General features: G+C 37.6%; 1 protein-coding gene across 1 annotated transcript in view; it reads left to right on the forward strand.

Annotated features, from left to right (window-relative positions):
• Window positions 1-434: 434 nt before the first annotated feature.
• The window catches only part of NAALADL2 (N-acetylated alpha-linked acidic dipeptidase like 2), a 430,657-nt gene continuing 410,562 nt past the window's right edge, over window positions 435-20,529 (forward strand). Inside the window, exons 1-5 of the mRNA XM_018566102.1 lie at window positions 435-614; window positions 1,000-1,054; window positions 4,399-4,481; window positions 5,247-5,429; window positions 5,940-6,075. Coding sequence (XP_018421604.1) covers window positions 435-614; window positions 1,000-1,054; window positions 4,399-4,481; window positions 5,247-5,429; window positions 5,940-6,075 — 637 coding nt within the window. The remainder of the gene's footprint in view (window positions 615-999; window positions 1,055-4,398; window positions 4,482-5,246; window positions 5,430-5,939; window positions 6,076-20,529) is intronic.

Below are 20,529 nucleotides of genomic sequence, written 5' to 3' on the forward strand. Positions count from 1 at the left end.
CACAAGCCCCCCCCCCCCCCCATGGCATACTACCCGTGGAAGTTTCAAGTCCTCTGTGGGTGGTGTTTCAAGAAATGTATTTTTTGACCACAGTAGATACAAAGGCCTTGTGACAGATGTTGGTTTCTTTCCTTACCGAATAAAGAGGCACGGCCTAAATGCATAGGCTCTTCTTGAGGTGAAGTTGCAGTGACCTTGAGAGGTTCTAGGTGATGCTGGAAGGTAGGAGCCAGATTTGGTGAAAAAGTCTTGCGCTGGCAGGCCCTGTCTTGAGCACACTCTTTAAAGCAGGTATCAATTTGAATGGTGCTTGGTATCTCTCTTCCAGCCAATTCATGTTTAATGCGTTCTGCAAGACCTTGCCAGAATACTGCTGTAAGAGCTTCATTATTCCAGGACAGCTTGGCTGCAAGCATGGGGAACTGAATGGCATAATGACCCACCCTGAGGGTGTCTTGGCAGAGATGCAGGAGTGCACCTGCAGCAGAGGACACACCAGCAGATTCATCACAAATCTTCTGGGAAAAGGGCAAGTAATGGAACAAAGTCAAAGTAACAGGATCAACCTTCTCCCACAATGCAGGATGCAAGTCACAGGGAACCCAGGGACTGAGGTAACTGTGTATTATTGGGGATGTGCAAGAGGTAGGGATGTTATGCTGCTGGATACCTCCCAGGTTGCAGCCCTCTAGCACACCTGTGCAGACACAAATGACTGGATGCAGCACTGAGGTTGAGGATTCAAAGGCAGGCAGGGGTGAAGCATGTAGACAGACTGCAAGATATCGAGGAACACAGAGGTGGAAGTCCAAACAATAGTGTGATAGGAACTTTGGTAAACAACAGAGAATCAGCAACAACACGGCTGTCTGGAATTCTCTGGAGAGTCAGGCTGAATGGAACAAGCAGCCATACAGAAGCAGAACAGACTCACAGGTATAGCACAAGTGCAAGAGCTCACTGAAGGAGGTGATAACATTCCACTTGCTGGATATGCAGGATTACACTGGGGACACAAAAGAATTTGAAGGAGATACAGTGAACAGCAACACTGGTAAGTAGTAGTTTGCAGGGATCCTAAGGAAACAACACAAAGGGTCCGGCCGAACTGTAAGGGCACATTACTCAAATGTCGAGCAACAAGTTCACTGGTCTTTTAACACAGAGACAGTTTAGAACAGAAGCACCAGCAGCATGTGTCCAGGATGAAAAGAGGGGAGAAAATCTTCAGTGATCAGTGTAATACGCTTATGAGGCTGCTCTCACTTGGTTTAGGGAAACCTCAACACTGAGATACAAAACACAGAGAGCGCCTCCATCGCTCTCTGTGTTTTGTATTTTAACACAGAGGTTCAGAGAGGAAGCTGAGCACCTCCATTTGAGGATGGTATGCATTCAAAAAACAGTGATCAATTTGTAATTTGAAGCATAATGCTTTCCAAAATTTTAAAACAAATTGGGTACCTCGGTCTGAGATAATTCGCTTTAGAATTCCGTGTAGTTTAATTATGCTTGAAACAACTCCATCTGCGGTTTCCATAGAATTAGTAATTTCTTTAAGGACACAAAATGTGAAAAGATCCACTGCAATGAGGATGGTGTTATGATTTTTTGATGGAGGGAGGTCAGCAATGAATTCTAGAGAGATGATTTGCCATATGGTAGTTTTGTTTTATGTTTTAAACTTGCTCAAATCTCACATGAGGTGACATAATCTTGAATTAATGTTGCCATGTTTGGCCACCAAAAGTATTGACATATTAAATGTTGGGCCTTTGTAATGCCTGAATGTCCCACTCATGTAACATCGTCAGAATTTGTACTTGGAAAGAAGGAGGTATATATAGTTTTGTTCCTTTTTATAGAAACCCTTCCTCATCTGATTTAGATCTGGTGGTAGGGTAGCTGGTTTGGATTATAGAGCATCTTTGAGTTACTGTTTTAGGTTTACAGCTTCAGTTATTGTCTTTTTGAGGTTGGTGGATTTGGCAGGTTTGTTGGTTCATTGATTCTTGATAATGAATCCGCCTTGCCATTTTTTGAACCGAGTCTATATATAATATTAAAATCAAACCTATTTAACAAGAAACTCCATCTGGCTCATCTAGCCAATAGTGTTTTATTCCTCTTGAGGTACTGTACGTTTTGATGAATAGAATACATTATGATTGGTGGAGTTGTATCTTCTAGAAGATGCCTCCAGTTTCTCCAGAGCAAATTGTTTTTGCAAGTAATTCCTTTTCTCCTATTGGGTAGTTGATTTCTGCATCGTTTATTGTGTGGGTGTAGAAAGCTACTGGATGTTTCGAAGTAAGTGGAGTGTCTCTTTGGGAGAGTATGGCACCTTTGGCAACTTGTGAGGTGTCAACTTTAAGTATGTATTGTAACTTAGGGTCGGTAGACACAGTATGGGAGCTGTTTTGAAGTGATGCTTCAGTTCCTCGAAGCAGCTTTGTGTCTAGTCAATTTAGTTAGGGATGTAACGATTGAGAAAATAATACTTATTGAATTTGCTACAGAAATTCGAGACTCCAAGGAATCTTTGGAGTGCCTTCCTAGTATGAGGTATTGGCCAATTTAGTATATAATCAATCTATGATTGATCGATTTTAATCTCTTCTAATGAGACAATGTAGCCTAAGAAAGAAATTGAAGAGTTTTCAAAAATATATTTCTCTAGTTTGGCTTATAGATTGTGAACCCTTAATATTAATAGTACCCATCTCACGTTTGCTGTGATCAGTTGTTGGAGTAAATGAGGATATCATCTAGGTATATGACTATGCAGACATCAAGTAGGTCTTTGAATATGTTGTTGATAAAGTATTGGAAAGTCACTGGGGCATTACATAGCCCAAAAGGTATTACCAGATATTGGCACAGACCATACCTGGTGCGGAATGCTGTTTTCCATTTATCTCCAGATCCAATTCGGATTAAGTTATAGACACCTTTAGGATCAAGTTTCATATAAATATGGGCAATTTGCAAGTGCTCTAATAGTTTAGAAATGAGAGGCAGCGGATACTTGTTTTTGATTGTAATTTTATTTAGCTCCCTGTAGTCAATTATGGGTCTCAAACTATTATCTTTATTACACACAAAAAAACATTCCTGCTCCTGCTGGTGAAGTTGAAGGTCTAATAAAACCCTTCTTAAGGTTTTCATTCAGATACTCCTTTAAATGCTGTAGCTCTGGTTGAGATAAAGGGTGAATGCAGCTGAAAGGTATTGTACTTCCAGGAATTCGATCGCTGGATCATATGACTGATGAGGCGGTAGTGTGTCTGACATTTTCCTACAGAAGATGTCAGAGAAATTTTGATAAGCTGGTGGTAACTGAGGTATAGAAATCTGTAGACATGGATTAGATGGATAGCAAGTTTGCTGGCAGTAATGAGATAAAAGTTCCAGGGATAACATGTTCCAATAGAGAGTAGGTGTCATTTCAACCAAGGGAGACCTAAAATAATTGAAAAAAGAGATGATGGGATTACATGGAATGTTGAGTATTCCACATGATTATCATTATCTATAACCATCAAAGGTTGTATTTGTTGAGTGATAGGACCTGATGTTATTGTCGTTCCATCAATAAGGTCTGGCAAAGACAGAAGTTTTTTTAAGTGTAGAGATTTTATTATTCTCGACAAGGTGTAGGTAATAACATTGTCACAGGCACTAGAGTCCACCATAGCTTCATTATTGAGTCTTCTTTGGTCCCACTGTAAAGTTAAAGCAATTTTGACATAATTAGTAGAGATAGAGTTAGTTGTTATTAATTTGCATATGAATGATAATTCACCATCATTCTTTTTCTTGAGATTGGGGCAAGTCTCCAAGGAGTGATCTGGGAATGCACAATACATGCATAGTTTAAGGCTTTAGTCCTTTTCAGTTTTTCAGCATGGGATATAGGGGCCTGAAGTGCTCCAATGCCTATAGGGTCCCCTGTCATGGAAGGAGTAATTTTACGTAGAACATAAAATATGTTGGAAGATTTTTCTGCTCTTCTCTCATGAAGTCTCCTATCATTTAATATACAGAGGTGAACTAGAGCGTCAAGGGTGGCTGATAACTCAGTTTTTGCAAACTCATCTTTTAAAGCCTCAGAGAGACCCAGGCTGAATGGATGCCTTAGGCTGATATTCCACTCAGTCTCTCTATCCCAACACTTAAATTCAGGGATGTAAAACCTCAATGGGTCTTTTACCCTGCTATAGGTTCGTGATAGCTGATTCAGCACACAATTGTTTGCTTGGATATTCATATAAAAGTCCTCTAAGAAATTGGTGAAATAGTTCAGTATGGGATCATCTTTCTCCAAGCAGGTGTTGGCTCATGCCCTTGGTTCACCCCTGAGATATGATATGATAGTTCAGACTTTTTTTGTTGCAGTGGAATATGTCCTTAACTTTAAATCAATCATTAGTTTACAAGCATTTTTAAAATCTCTGTACTGCCCCATGTCTCCAGAAAAGGTATTGGGTGGACTGACCTTTGGTTCTGGACACTTGCTCAGAAGAGGTCTGTTAGTTACATTTTTGGAAATATAGAGTCTGAGATTTGAATTCTCCAATTAAAGGACATTAACCTTTTTGGGTTAAAGCATCAAGTATCTGGATTAGATTCCCCATATGGGCAGTGACATCCACTGGATCAATTTTTTAGGGTCCAAGTAATCTGTAACATACTTAAATATTTAATTCTTAACAGATGTCAACTTTGGATGGAGCTAATGTTATGGCTACTTACAGGGGATGAACAGGATGCAACCTCAGGAAATAATATCAAGGAAGGGATATTAGTTCCAGTCCAGTTTTGGAATAAGTTCAAGTGTTCTGGCATACTGTATTACTTCATACAGGCTTTGCAGAATAGCAACAGAAGAGACCAGCTATAACACAAATGTCCCATCCATAAGGTGGGAGTTATAAGTCCTTTAGAGCTACACCCAATAAGATGCCATTAAGTTGTTACTTGCCAATTATACTGCAAACATTAATAGGCATGCTAAGTAACATTTAACGACAGTAGTGTCTGGTAAAGCAACTCTGCAAGTTGGTGTAAATGAAGCATATACTTGTATTTAGATGTGTCAGGTCTTCCAAGACTTTCCATTTAGACAGACTACTATGGAAGAGCTAAGAAACACATGGAATCAGCCATCTTGCCTGATTTAACAAAACATCTAAAAAGGTTTAAAAAAAATGTAAAAGTTCTTTTTCAGTATGCTGTGTGAATAGGAACACATAACGAACATATGGTGGAGCTTTCCTAAATTTGACTGCAAATTGGAAATACACTTGGACGCTGAGCATTTCAGACTATTAGCTCACGGCCAGCTTGGAGAGGAGGAGCTGAGTGACACAGAGGGAGCTGATTGGAGAGTAGGTGGCAATGGACTCCGTTCCCGAAACGAGGACCCGGTAAGTATCTTACAATTTCCCATCTCTGCTTCCACACATTGGTATCAGAGTCAAAGAGCTATCAATATCGAAAACTGAATAGCCCTGTCTATATAATCCTAATGACCTTTCATATTAATAAATAACTAAATATATAAATTGAAAAATTGAAAAATTGCACCCAGAGGTGTACACCTATCTATATGCCCTTCAAAGTAAATAATGTTATTTTAAGCACAGAAAAATAATACCATCATGCTTTTCCCATGATTCTGCTAATAGCCCACATACAATGAAAGCTTCCACTTATGATTCCTAATAAGGTGTACAAGGGTTCTTAGATCAACAGTACTGGTGCTGGGGGATAAATCCCACCTATTAAAGCGATTAAATATTTTAAAAGAATGCATTTTTACAGAAAAGTGGCAAAAGAAAGTAGCATTAAATGTTAACTGTCTGTATAGACACTAAGAAACAGTATTTGCTGATGGTGGTTCTATTGTCAATGTTATTTGTTGTCTATATTGGCAGTCATTTCTCCAAAAGGTAGCCTGCGACAAGAGATGTGGCACCATCTTGAGGAACATCTGGGTTTCCCATCTAATGCACACATCACTATTGTCAGCTTGCACTGAATTGCCAGTAGCAGCTGCTTATTTGAAAAGAGGTAACATTGTGTTGAGATGTTTTATGTAAGGCATAATTCATAAATGTGTGCAATTCACGCATGGCCCAATACACATGTTTTCTGGAAATAGGGTTAAATAAAATATTGCCGTTTATTTGACAAAAAATGCATAAATTAGGCAAATGACAGTGCTATATTGCAAATAAACAGCATGAGACTATGGGCAAACAAAATAAAGAATCCATCAATTTTGTTCAAATCTGACAGCTGCAACCTAAATGATACAAACATAACAATCAACACATGGATATCAGTACTAGCCAGGTGCATATTCATGGCTGCACATTGTGGTGCAGGAACAGTAAACGAACATATATTAATATGAATGTTGCATGCTATAAATCACATTGTTAGTGACATATTCCCAAGATGCTGCTGATTTTTTAAGTATGTAATTTGTCTGCAAGCAAATGTAGAAATCTGATAAGAGAAGAGTTTTACTTTCCTTTCTGAATGCAAATGTTATTCTTCTACTTGAGATGTGCTGCATTACACAGCCTAGCAGTTAACCTTACATTTTGTCAAGAGAATGTGGAATACTTGTGGAGATTACATGACCTCAATTTGTACCTTCCTAGCTGGTACAATTCTATTTCCTTTAGTTGTACTTGGACAACAGTAAAAGTTCTTTTGGCCAAAGTGGCTGTTCACATTGACAATATGTTTAAGGCTTTCCCCTTGATGACAGTATCAACATAAGCACATCATAATAGCATAATTTAGTTGCGGTTAAACCATATGTTTCCAGGTGACTATATGTTAAATGTCACCTTTAAGATGTACAAAATCTGAGCCCACAACAAACTTTTAGTTAGAGAATTAATATGCCTTCTATTAATTCTATTCGGATAGGGATGCTGATAGCAAAGGGTGGCACATTTTGATTATCTAAAAATGCCAAGCTAAGGCTAACTTCCAGCTTTCCTGAATTGAGGCGACCATAAGATTTTATGTATATCTCTCATTCTTTAATTACCAAATTTGCGCTCACATTGTAATCTATATGGGATAATATGGTATTTCTGTTTAATTTAACAGTTACTGTCCTGTTACCTGCTGTTTAAGTCTCTAGTAACTTAGAGTATTATTTTTGTTTAAAGAAGAAATTATGCACCATTTTCTAAAACAGGCAAACCAGACCCTTCAGGTATTGTACAAGATATACAGTATGTGGGGGTTTAATTGTGCCATTAGGGGCCACTAGCAAGTGTCTGCTAATGATAGCTTTGTTCCTGAATCTAAACAAAGGGTGGAGCAAGTCCATGACATCACCACTATGTACTTGCTTCACCTCTAAATTCAGGAGCAGAGCTGTCGTTAGCAGCGAGAGTTTGGTGAGTGCAGATGAGGCAGCAGTCGACGGGGATTATTTATTTTGCCGGGCAGGTGAGTGGTGGGCATCGTGATTAATGAGGATCCACATTACTGGACAATGTGATTGATGATGGATTTACATTGTGAGACTGTTTTTTTATTAATTAATGGGGCACCCAGATTCATATGGGTCAGGGTTGTGGGGAAGAGACCCTTGTGCTCATCAACACAGGGACCTTGCCCTATGTTGAGGGCAAGTGGGTAGGGAATGAGGGAATACGAAAGCTTTCTGACAGATGGACAAAGTGTGTTTAAAAGCAAGGGGGTTATGGTTGAATAATTATGTATTTGTCTTTCTTGTATGTATTTGTGTTATTTGATTAAAAGAAATATTTTGCAATCAAGTTTTGATATCTCGGCAGCTTGCTGGAGCTGATGTGGATTGGAGTAAATGTTCTTAAAAGTCCCTATTACTCCACTTCCTGAACACATGTCAAAGTCAGTCAATCATATATATCATATGTAACTTTTTAATCAGTGACAAGGTGATACAATGTAAACCATTCTGTATTAGCCAGATACATTAGAATGTTTTACTGAAATTTTTATGTGCCAAAGGGTTGATGGAATGTGGAATGTTCTACTTTTCTTGTCTGTCATTCTACAAACAAAGATTGTATTAAAAATGTTGCAGGCTCAGATCTATATTTATGTCAAAAGTATGTACGCCCCATGGAAATTGTTGATTTTTTTCAACAGGCAAACATTAAATATGTATTCAAATAGTGCCTACAATAAAGGTGATATACATAAATAAAGCCAGATAAGTTGCCAAACATTTATTTAACAAAAATATCAATAGATGTAATATTATGCTGTGAAAACAATGAGTACACCCTCAGCCTTAGAGGCCTTTATTACCATAACAGTTCTGCCACTATTCTTCACAGTTGATATGTGGTTCTTCTCCTAAAATGCTGTCTTAGGTATACGCCAAACATGTCTAGTGTTACTGTGGCCAAGCAACTGTATCTGTGGTTTGCCAGTTTATGGCACATTGTTCCAGAAGGCTTTGCCTATATGTTCAATTGCAAGCTGTAGTCTTGCTGTAATGGACTTTCTTGGACAGCAAAGGCTTTTTAATGACACACCTCCTATGCTATTTACATTGGTGCAATCCCATTCTAATTGTAGATGCATGCACTTTGACACCAACTGCTGCAAGCGTTACCTGATGATCCTGAAGTGTAAAATTTGAGGTTCTCACAGACTCCTTTTAACATTAGATGATCATTTTTTGGCTAAATATGCTGAGTTGCCATTCTTGGACAAATTAGCAGTCTTTTGAAATCTATGCCACTTGTAGATAATTTTCCTCACAGTAAAATGATTGATTTGAAATAATTTGTCAATCTGTTTAAATCCCTTGCCAGATTAATAGGCATCAAAAACCCTCTATATGTGGGCCTTAGAGAATTCCTTCAATCCTTCCATTGTGACACAGCACAGGTCAATAGCAAATTGAACACCAAATCCAAGATATCTGAGATTGAAAAAAAAGTATGCAGGTTTCATCTGCATAATCCCTAAAAAGGTCCTAATCATTGGCACCTAATCTAGAACACCTTATTGCAACTTAATGGATTTGAAGTCATGATAAATGTAGGAGTGTAACTTTTTCACATCATAAATCTGTATTTTTGTTCAATTAGTTTATGATAATGAATACTTCATATAAATTGGGGTTGTCATATGTTCAAAATATATCCTATGGGTGTCCTGCCACACTCCTTATGGCAAACCTCTGAAGGTGGGTGCTGCAATTACTGCAGATGGCACTGCTGAAATCAATAAAGAAGCAAAGTGTCACCAGCACACCAAACATCATACTGAGCCTGATAAAGGGGATGCTGCATGGCCCCAAAACGTTGCTTCATCTGATAACATGCATCAATTAAGGACGATCTCTTGACCATTTGCTTGGTGTGCTGTGACACTTTGCGTCCTCGTATGTTCAAGTATGTCATCTTTATTTGTAGGCACTTTTTGAAAGAAGGTGAAAGAATATAATATTTGGCTGTTTAAATATGTTGAAAAACGCGGCTGTATTTAGTTTTCCTGCAAGCTCAAGCCTGTTTTTCACATAATATGCAGTATATTATATGAGAGTAAAGCAACTATATAAATGATTTCTATACATGCTTAGCATTGCCTACAATATGAAACTTGAATTGAACCATGAATCACAATCATCCGTAATTTAGAGTCTTGCTACATTCTGCAGCTGGCACAGAGACGTGTGTTACGGAATTCAAATGATGCCAATGATGTAGAATTTCAAAGACAATAATGTACTCTAACGGTTACATGTCTGGCACAGAGTTGTTGTTAGAAAACTGCCTTCGATGCTGTCCTCGCTGTGCATTAATATGTTCTACTATCCCATGTGTTTACACTGAATGCTCACACACTGTGCATAACAAGGTTCACATTCTAAGAGAAATAGCCTGGGGACTACCATCTCTAACTAATGAAAATATGTTTCATATGCTTTCTCCCAACCTTTGCATATTTTATTCTTTTTCATTATTATTCAAGTTTCCTGTGGGAGCGAGCGGATTATCAAGTCACCCTGTCTGTCTCGACATGCCTGCCCTCCTCAGACCCTTCGTTGTCTCAAATAACTGATGATGCTGGAGCTGTCGCTGGAAACAAATAACTGCTTCATTGTGGAAGCTACTGTGCACTTGCCTGACAGATGTACAAGCTTAGGAATCCTATGTACAGTAGGTGTTACACACAAACCATTTTCAAACAATCTCTGCATAATATTCACATGATTACAGCAAAACCTCCACCTTCATGAGTCTATGATGACAGTGAAGCAGATGATTTACTGATGGATAATGCATTTCTGATTCCAACAGAATGTTGGTAATTATTTCAATACATTGTGTCGATGTTTGCATAACACAAGCATCAGGACATCATTACGTTACAAAAGATCATCATAATTTCTCCTTGGAAATATAAAAACTCTATGTGGCTATGTGGAAAGGTTATTAAAGAGAAGATAACAGTAATCTTGGTAATGTGGCTTTCAAAGTAAAAGGTTTGCTCTTGTTGGTATTTGCTAACCTGTTCTTACGTCTGAAGAATCTTTTACCATTAAGATTAAAAATAAATCCTACAAAATTAAAATAAAAGTGACAGAATCAAACTAAAATGAAGTATTTTATACTACTACATCATTTAATACAATTCTATTGGCACAATAGATTATTGTAATAAGTAATGTAAAATATTTTTTTCTAGGATAAAAGGTAAATTCAGCTTAATACTCTAGTTAAAAATGCATAATTAACATATACATGCTGCATGCCTTTACCATTGCATAAGAATGGTCAGAAGATAAGTTAGGTTGTTTGGGCAACCCGAAGTGCAGAAGGAGTTCGACTCAGCCGATCCAACATCTGGATCGGTTAAGCCGAACCTCCGGCAGGCTACTCGCTGCTGTTCAGTCTATTCTCATAGATGCCAAACAGCAGTGAGTAAATAGCTGAATGCCGCCGAGCTGAATGCTGTCCCGCCCTCTGTGGGACCAAGCAGAATAGCAAAATAGTTAAAAAGTAGAAAAAACAATAGAAAACGATTGTGCGGAGCTAGCAGTGACAGCTAGCTTCGCCCAACTGTTTTCTATTGGTGGGCGGTTCTGCTGCCGTAAAAAAAAAAAAATTGCCATAGAAATGCACTGCTAGATTCCTATTGGCTATTGCAATTTGCAATAGCCAATAGCAAACTAGCTATTGCACCCGCCCTCTGCTGCTGTTAATCACTAGAGGGGACCTGATGGAGAACTGCATGTCCCCTCTGCTGATTGACAGCAGCAGTGGGTGGGTGCAATAGCTAGTCTGCTATTGGCTATTGCAAATTGAAATAGCCAAAAGGAATCTAGTAATGCATTGCTATGGTGAATTATTATTATTATTCTGACGGCAGCCAACGGCTCCATGTCAGAATTAAAAACAAAAGCAGGGAAAGTTTTACTCTGCTCAAGCAGAGTAAACCTTTCTTGGAGAAAGTGTTTCTCTAATGGGCAGCCTGGGAGAGTTGGGCTGTCTGGAGATCAGTGTCCTTGGTTAGCTGGTAACCAGGGACGCTGATCTCTTTGCAAGTGGCCGCAGCCAGCCGTAAGATTACGTCTGGCTCTGCCCAGCTGTCAGAAGCAGGCTGTCGGCTGGCCATTGGTTTGGCCAGCTTCGGCTTTCACCTCGGCTCAGTTGAGCCGAAGCATATGCCTTCGGCTCGACTGAGCTGCCCAGCCCACTTTGGGAGCTATACGGGCTATAGTGAATAGCTCATACAGGTAAGACTGAGGCTGACCTAAGTAAGAATGGGGCTGAAGCACACATGCGCACTAGGAAGAGGATCCAGTAAAATATTTTTGGGATGAAAGGCTGTGTGGATCCATATAGTGAATATTACTTGATAAGGGGAGAATATAAGTATTTATCTTGGTGGGCTGCCAAAGGTACAGTTGTGCTTTAAAAAACATATTTGAAACATCTCTGCTGTATTTCCCCATGTTTTATCACTTTAAAAACATTGCATGTACACAATGATACATGGTAAAAAGATTTTCAGAAATCCTATGTGCTCCAAAATTTCTGTGTAGGCTGAAAGCACAGTTCCTTTGTTAACTACCCCCCACCCTCTCTGTACCTCTCTACATATGTGCATTGCTTTTTCAAAGCAAAATAATGCTGCTGCTTTGACTTTTGATATCATGTCCACACAGTTGGTGTAGAGAAAAGGCATTTGGAAGATGTAGTTTTGAAGGATTCCTTTGCATATCCTGGCAAGAATCTTTTAAGCCTGATGCTGATGTAGGCAGGAGGGGTTGGCGGGTGGCCTCTGCAAGTACCTGGTGATGACTTTACTCCAGCTGGTTAGCTGTACCACAAAGTCATACATCAATTTTATGATCACTAATTCCCTTTCCCTTTTCTTCCAGTCTAAACAGAGCAGTCACATGACCACTGCTTTACTATCGGCACCTGAAGGGGCCCAGAATAGGACTAATGTATCCTGTCATGGGTTCCAGGTGCACATTTTGGGGACCCTGTGTCACCTTTTGACACACAGTTCTTGTGAGAATTTGGTGGCCATCATCATCAAATACAACCTGTGATGTTTAGTCCTTCTGTAGCACCTTTTTTGTAAATTTCTAGCCTGCTACAATGATGTCACAGAAATTAATTTAAGCTGTTTCTTGCTACAAAAACAAGGAAAAAATAAATCTAGGATATGATCTAGATGGGAAAGGAAGGTTTTGGGGTAAACTTTAAAGATAAATCCTTTAATGTAATGTTTCTTTCTTTCTTTCTTCCTTCCTTTCTTTCTTTCTCTCCATGGGTATAGGAAACTATGACTTTATATGCAAGGAGATGTGTTATTTATTTACTCGGTACTGTGTATAAAGTTGTATGTGCTGCTGAAGCTTTTACATTACATTCAGTTTTACTTTTCTTTCTTTTGAATTGTTAAGTATTGTTCTTGGCAGCAGAGGAAAATGAATTTGCCAAGAACATAATTTTGAATGCTTTATTTAGTGGCAGACATTTAAATAGAACTAACGCTAAGAAGTGATAATACATGTAGCTTTCTTTTAACCCATTCAAAACTAATTTAATAGCTCTAGTTTTAAAAAGTACTGTTTAACAATGCTAATCCTGAAAAGAAGATTATACTTTGGTATTAAATCTTACATTTCAATATCTGAGCTAAAGTATATTTATTTAAAAAATCAGTCGGATTTATAATATACTTTCTTACTGTACATGGATACTGCATTTTGGACTTCCATTTCATTCACATGTTTGAACATGCTATCTACTTCAGCTACAAAATTGGGTTCTGTAATTTCTTGGTGATGAGTAGTCACAATATCTATAGCAAATCAAACTGAATGGAAGAATCCAGATGTTTTTTTCTATTCTGTATAAATCATTTGAGGCACACACAAACAGATTCTGCACCAGTAGGCCCACAGAAACCAGTCATATTAAAGCTTTCATTGGAGCTGATTAAGAAGGGCATTGCAAAGAACAATAATAATGAGCAACGTGCAGTAACCCACTCCAACTATTTAGAAATAATATCTTTACTGGCTTGACCACTGCAAACAGAAATATGAACAATATATATATTGTTCATACAATATAGCTTGTAATTCACCAGGCTAGTAAAACTACTCTTTACCCTAGGGCAAGTAAAATAAAAATACTGGGCTGTTTGTTTTTTTAAGCATGTCAAATTTTTATTATGTATAATTAAAATAAAATATTACAGTACAAGCAAACATTGGTATGCCACAAAGACTATATATCAGTGCGCAGACTGAAATCCAGGCATGTCAAACAAATTACTACCATGAAGTGAAACTGAATAACTAAATCTATACCATTTGGCTACCTTCCGCCGGATTGTTTCGCCTCAAATATGTGCCATATAAACAACAATTAACAGACCCCATAACCATGTGGGTCAGAACTGTGGGTAGAAGACCACCGTGATCCATTAGTGGTAAACGTGGGTGCAACGGGAGTAGCCCTCGTGGGGGAGAGTGATGGTGGGAACCTCGATTGGGGGTAGCATGTCAGGGGTCAAAGGACATCCAGGGGGCCTAGGGAACCCGTCAGTTTGGCCTCGAGGTACCAGTTGGACAGCTTAAAAATGGACATCAGATCTTGCAGCTGTTGTAGCGAAAACTCCGCTGCAACATAGGATGTCCAAGTAGCAAAAAAGTTTTAGTACGAGCTTGATTAAACCTAGTGTCCAACTTGTCCAATAATAACAAGCGATTCAGCAGGGGGCGGAATGTGTCCACGGTTGGGGGATCAGATAAGATCCAGTTACACAGGATTGCTTTTTTGGCCATCAGAAGACAGAGAATACTGGGTTGTTAAGGAAAATTAATTTGCGGAGGAGGTTGGCAATGGCAATCTCCTAGCCAATCACAGCCACCTCAACGACAGTTGTTTCTGCAGGCTTCTGGCACACAGCAAGTAAAGTGTATTTTCACTCACTGGAGAATATAAGACAGTGATTGAGTATTCCGAGTGGCTGCAGCTCTAAGGGTTGGCAGATCATCTTTGCTCCAACAGCCACAATGCACACAACCTCAGACAGTTCAAAATAAAAATAACTTCTGACCAAGGTACAGCAGTTTAATGTGGAGCTTGGCAATGACAATCTTCCACCAGATATAGCAAGTATTCTCACTGGAAAATACAAGAAGATGGCAGCCTAATACTTTCTGCAGGTGTTGTGTTGACAGAACAATTGGCCTACATCAGTCATGCTGATAACTTTAAACATGACCTTGGTCTCCTCTCACTGGAAGGAGACTTGAGCTGTCATCTGGGCATACAACCCTACCACATTTAGCATTACTGTCTTCTGTTTTCGATGACTGTCAGTGACATTCTCAGATAACAGATACTTGTTGCCTCTGAAATAGTTTTGCTTTACCCTGATTGGCACCTCTCAGAAATGTTTTAACACTTTCATGACAGGGAGCAGTCCTGAGGGATGAGGGCTGCTGTATGAGAAGGTAGGCATATGGAGGCTGCAACTGTACCAGATGGGGTAATTATGGCTATGCCTAAGTAGAGCCGGTGGCTATTGGGTTTTGCCCCATGTAGCACGCTGTACAGAAAGAAGGAGATATAAGGTATTGTTATCAAGCCATGTGTTTTGTTTTTTTTACCTGGGACACAAAGGCATTTAGTATGAACAGGCTTGAAGCTAAGAGGTAAAACACCACCATACTTGTAATGTACATTGTCTTGTAAATAGTGTTTGGTCTGTTATTTGGAAATATGTAAGACTACCAATAAATATATTGCTGATTGAACTGCTTCTTTTGTCCAATAATCCTCAGATCTAGGTGTGTTTATGTGAATATTCTTATAGCGATTTGAATATACTGTATTTACATATCTACTTAACCTGGTTAACACTATTTAGTAAGGAATCATTTATTACACCAACAAGCAACACAATAAACGTATCAGGCTGTTACTTGACTATCACTTAAAGCACAGCATTAGGTATTCAAAATTATGGCAACTGAGAAACACTGCATGTTTCCATAGTGCAAGCAACACTTTTACTCAGTGTTAAACCTTACTCATTTCTGGTATACCTACTTTAATTGTAATCAATGTCAGTTTATCTTACTCATTTCTGGTATACCTACTTTAATTGTAATCAATGTCAGTTTATCTTTAAATAAAATATATGTATGGGGTGTAAACATAATGGGGGAATTGATCAAAACTGGAGCAGACAGAATCTGGAGCAGTTGCCCAGGGCAACCAATCAGCGTATCTCTTTACTTTGTTCATTTGAGATTTGAAAATGAAAGAGAGAAGCCGATTGGTTGCTGTGCACAGCTGCTCCAGATTTTGTCTGCTCCAGTTTTTATCAATTCCCCTCACTGTATTTGCTCATTAAGCAACTCTATCACTAAAATGTAACTCCTCATAAATGTGACCCTGAACAGAAAAAAGTAAATACTGACCTATCCCACTGTCTGCATTATAGGCTGCAGTAATTAGGAGTTATCATTGAAGTCACTTTAGAAAGTGATATTTTGTGGAGTGTTAGTCTGTTGTACTCTGTGCTCCCTGTATGTCACTACAGGAGACAATAGTAAGGTAGGGATTATTATGAGTAACCAGTAAGTGCGGTGGGGACCAAAAATTTGACAATTCCACAATTGACTTATTCTAAAGGTTTTTGCGGGGGCAGTGGTATATCTTCATTAAAGTGGTGTCACTTTAATCAGGAAGGTTAACTGCATAAGATTAAAAAGAGCTAATAACTAGGGAGAGCATCTAAAAAAACTGTAAATGTACTTAAATAATGTATATATTGCACAGGGAGCATATCAATAATATGTTTCTTTAAAATTACTTCAGAGTGTCAATACAATAATTGAACATATTTTTTGACCAAACATAAACAATATTTTCTCTTAAAAGGAGCATGAAAATTTCTTGGAATTAAAGAAAACATATTTACTCTGTAGACTGACTGACCTAGTTATAGGCTTGTTGGTGAAATGCATATGTCATGTGGCATCCAGATGGCTATGGTTGCAGAGACCTAGTGTACCCCAACAAAGCAAGGCTCACATATTTTCAACTCCTAGACCCTTTTCCCGCATTTTTTATGCCCCTCACCAGGCTTCTCACTCAAGAACCTATGCTTGATTGCTTATCACACACTGACACATTTACAGCTCTATCGTATTTAAAGAATAGCCTGACTAAACTACATTGTTAGGGCAGGTAAAAGACTCTCCTAACAGCTTCATATACCTTCTATTTCAAAGCAAATGTACTGGGGAAATACACCAAAGACCCCCTTACACAGTGAATACAATTCCAGTTCCCCTGAAGAAATTGCTTGAAAATGTATGTTATCATGTTGTGTCCACTCTGTAGTTGTAAAGGTAGCCCAAAGTGTAGCTTTTTTGTCTATGCCAGCTAAATGTTTTGAGAAAAAAACTAAGTTCAGTCAATCTTGAGAAAGTGACAACTATCAGCAAGTTATACAGGCAAACCATAGCTTTAAAAATGATTGCTTAAGAAGAGAATTACATTTTCCAGAACTGCAGTGATGCAAGTAATTTACCACACTTTCTCTGCTATCAGAAAACAATATTTTTTTAGATTGATAGCAATGCATTGGTCTTGAAAAAGTCAGTGGTTATTTTTATAATATTTCAGAAGTAAGGATTAATTTATGACTCTTAGTAAAATGCATTATTCACGGAAAACTGTCTCTCACTTTATATACATTAGTTTACTAAGCATGATAATCAAATATAAATGTACAGCTTAACTTTCAAATTATTTTCCAACCTTAAAGGCAAACTTTAACTGAAAGAAGAAATCATTCTGTATAAATGAACATTTTGTAAGATTTATAAATAAGCATAGGCAATTGTAAGGAACAGAAGACATCACTGAACCTTCATTTAACTTTCTGTTAAATGAAAGCTTTCTAATTACGGTCCAAAAATGTAATGTTTCATGACTAAAATACATATTCAAGACATTGCAAAATGATGATCATAATTATATAGGTCTCTATCTTTAACCAAAATATTCTTCAATTTCACTGCAGGACACCGGAACATATGCCTAAGGACAACAAAAGTGTCAAAACACAATTCATATTTATGCTGTAGAGAAATATGGACATTCTTAAAATCTATTCACATGCATCGTTCAAATCAATGTGATATATCAACCCAGCTCATGCCTCCCAGCAGCAGTGAGGAGGCACAAGTGAGGTTAATATTCTGCATTGATTAGAATAATATATGTTTCACATTGTACCTGAGTTATCGGTGCTTGTAACAATCACTACTTCCTTTTTTGTCCATGGCTAATTGCTGGACGATATATGCTGTGTTCTGGCACCTTTGGCCTTATGTCCTACGGACGCTCACTTCCTGTGATGCCATGTCTGTGTATGTGGATTCCTTTCTGTACTGCATAGATACTATTCTGCTGCAACCTCCACTTGTCATGAAGAAGTGCCAGCGAAACGCATAGTAGACTGGGTCACTACATTTACCTACAATTTATGAACTTATTGATTGACATGTATGAATATTTTATGGACATGTTCCAGGTGGCCCAGGGCGGTATCTGGCCATGCACAAAGCAGTTGGTTATGACACAAAATGTGGATTTGATGTAACATACAGTACTTCCTATGTCATATGTCTTTTTTAATGATTGTTTTTATACAGCATGGTAATAAAATAGGACTATTTAGAGAAAAATATTTATTTATTGTAATTATAGCATCTAAAAAGCCACATTACTAAGTAGTTGGTTTGTCTGGTAATAATATACCTGTGAAATAGAGGCACAGTGGCAAGTGAAAGAGGATACATTCCTGGTGTCTCAAAGCCTGTTGCACACTTTACATCTGAATCCATCCCTGTAAGGTAGCAGCAGGAATGCGAGGAGGAGGCTTGGGGTGGTGGCTGTAAGGAGGAGGAGGACATGGGGCAGGCTTCCAGAAGTACATTTCTTCACTCCTAAACCATGGAAGTTGTATGTGGGTGGGATGAGATTTTTGAAAAACTGCTAATGCAATCTGTACAATATTCCTTCCATTTTAATGTGAAAATGTAGCAGTTTATTTTGCTATTTTGTCCTTAAAAACTGCATGAGGTACGTGATTTAGCCAAAAAGGCATACAAGAACTTGTTGAAACACTGCATTTGCAGTCTGTACGATATTCCTTTCATTTAAATGAGAAAATAAATATTTTAGACATGTAAGCTGGGGAAAAAATTGTTTAATTTCTGATTTTTTGTTCTTTTGGGTCAACACACCATTTTGTTGCGTTATTCGGATGTCTCGATATTTAATTTTAGTTTTACACAGGGTTTTCTGATTGGCGTGTCTGATTTAGATTCATTTTGAACAAAATTGGTATGATCCAAATTTTTGTTAAAAGAACATTTGAATTTGTTTGCATTGAGCCTCATTGAGGGAATGTGCAAATTCCCTAAATGTCATCCAAATTTGGAGCAAAACAACATTTACATGTCTAATATATATGTTATATTGTTGTTTTGGTCATCAAAAGCTGTATGAGAAATGTAGTTTAGCAAATGAGCCTACAAGAGATTGTTGAAATAAAGCCTTCGTAGTACAATATTCATGTTATTTAACAAATATATACTTTATAGTGTTTTTTGTCCTGCTGGATAAGGGATGTAGTTTAGCACATGAGGGCTACAAGAGATTGGTGAAATAATGCCTTTGCGGCCTATATAATATTCCTTCTATTTTAATGAGACAAATATATACTTTATAGTTTTTTTGTCCTCAAAAGTTGGATAAGGAATATAGTTTAGCAAATGAGCCCCACAAGAGATTGTTGAAATACTGCTTATGCAGATTTCACAATATTCCTTGATTTTCATTGTGAAGAATATACACTTTATAATGCTTCTTGTCCTTAAAGCTGTGTGAGGTATTTAGTTTAGCAAACGAGGCCTAAAACAAAATAGGATTGGTAGAATACTGCCTATGCAGGCTTCACGTTATTTATTCCACTTTAATATAAAAAATATACAATTTATTGAATATTTTGTCCTTCCTCAAAAGCTGCATGAGGAATGTGGTTTTGCAAATGAGGTCTACACCAGATTTCACTTTCTATACCGATTGTATAATGTTTCTTCTACTGTGAAATGAAAAATATACTTTTATTAGATAAATTCATACATTATTTGATTATTTTATAGACTTTAATTTGTTATACACAACCATTCACATTGATTTAAATTCAAGATATCGAGTTTTTGAGATACACCCCTTCACTGAATGTTTGATTTATTTATTATACACATTTTTTTAATTGCACACGTCAAACCTTGATCCTAACGTTTGATTTCTTATATTCACCTCTGAAGGACGGCTAGCGCTGTACGTTTTAAGAAAATACAAGAGATTATTAAAATACTTTCTGTGTAGGCTGTACAATATTTCTTCTAGTTAAATATGAAAACTATAGACTTTAGTGTGTTTTTTGACCTTATAGTTATATTAGGTTCCAAATAAGACACACAAGAGATATGCCTATACTCCCTATGTAGTTTGTGCAATATTCTTTCTATTTCATTATTATGTGAAAAGTATATTTATAGTTTTTTGGTGTCTTATAAAGCTGCATCAGGTAGGCAGTTTAGCAAACAAGGCCTACAAAAGATTGTTGAAATACTGCCTATGCAGTCTTTACAATACTCTTACAATTTTAATGTGAAAAATATACATTTCATAATGTTGTTTAGTCTTCAAAAGCTTTGTGAGGTATGTAGTTTAGCAAATTAAGCATACAAAGATTCTTGAAAAAAATGTCTATGCAATCTTTACAATATTCCTTGTATTTTAAATTGAAAAATATACACTTTGTTTAGTTTTTTTCTTGTCCTCAAAGGCTGCATGAGGAATGCAATTCAGCAATGAGGACTTTGGGAGATTAGTGAAATACTACCTAAGCAGCTTGGACAATATT

This window comes from Nanorana parkeri, unplaced genomic scaffold (assembly GCF_000935625.1).
Source record: "Nanorana parkeri isolate BGI_ZX_2015 unplaced genomic scaffold, ASM93562v1 scaffold918, whole genome shotgun sequence".
Classification (NCBI taxonomy): domain Eukaryota; kingdom Metazoa; phylum Chordata; class Amphibia; order Anura; family Dicroglossidae; genus Nanorana; species Nanorana parkeri.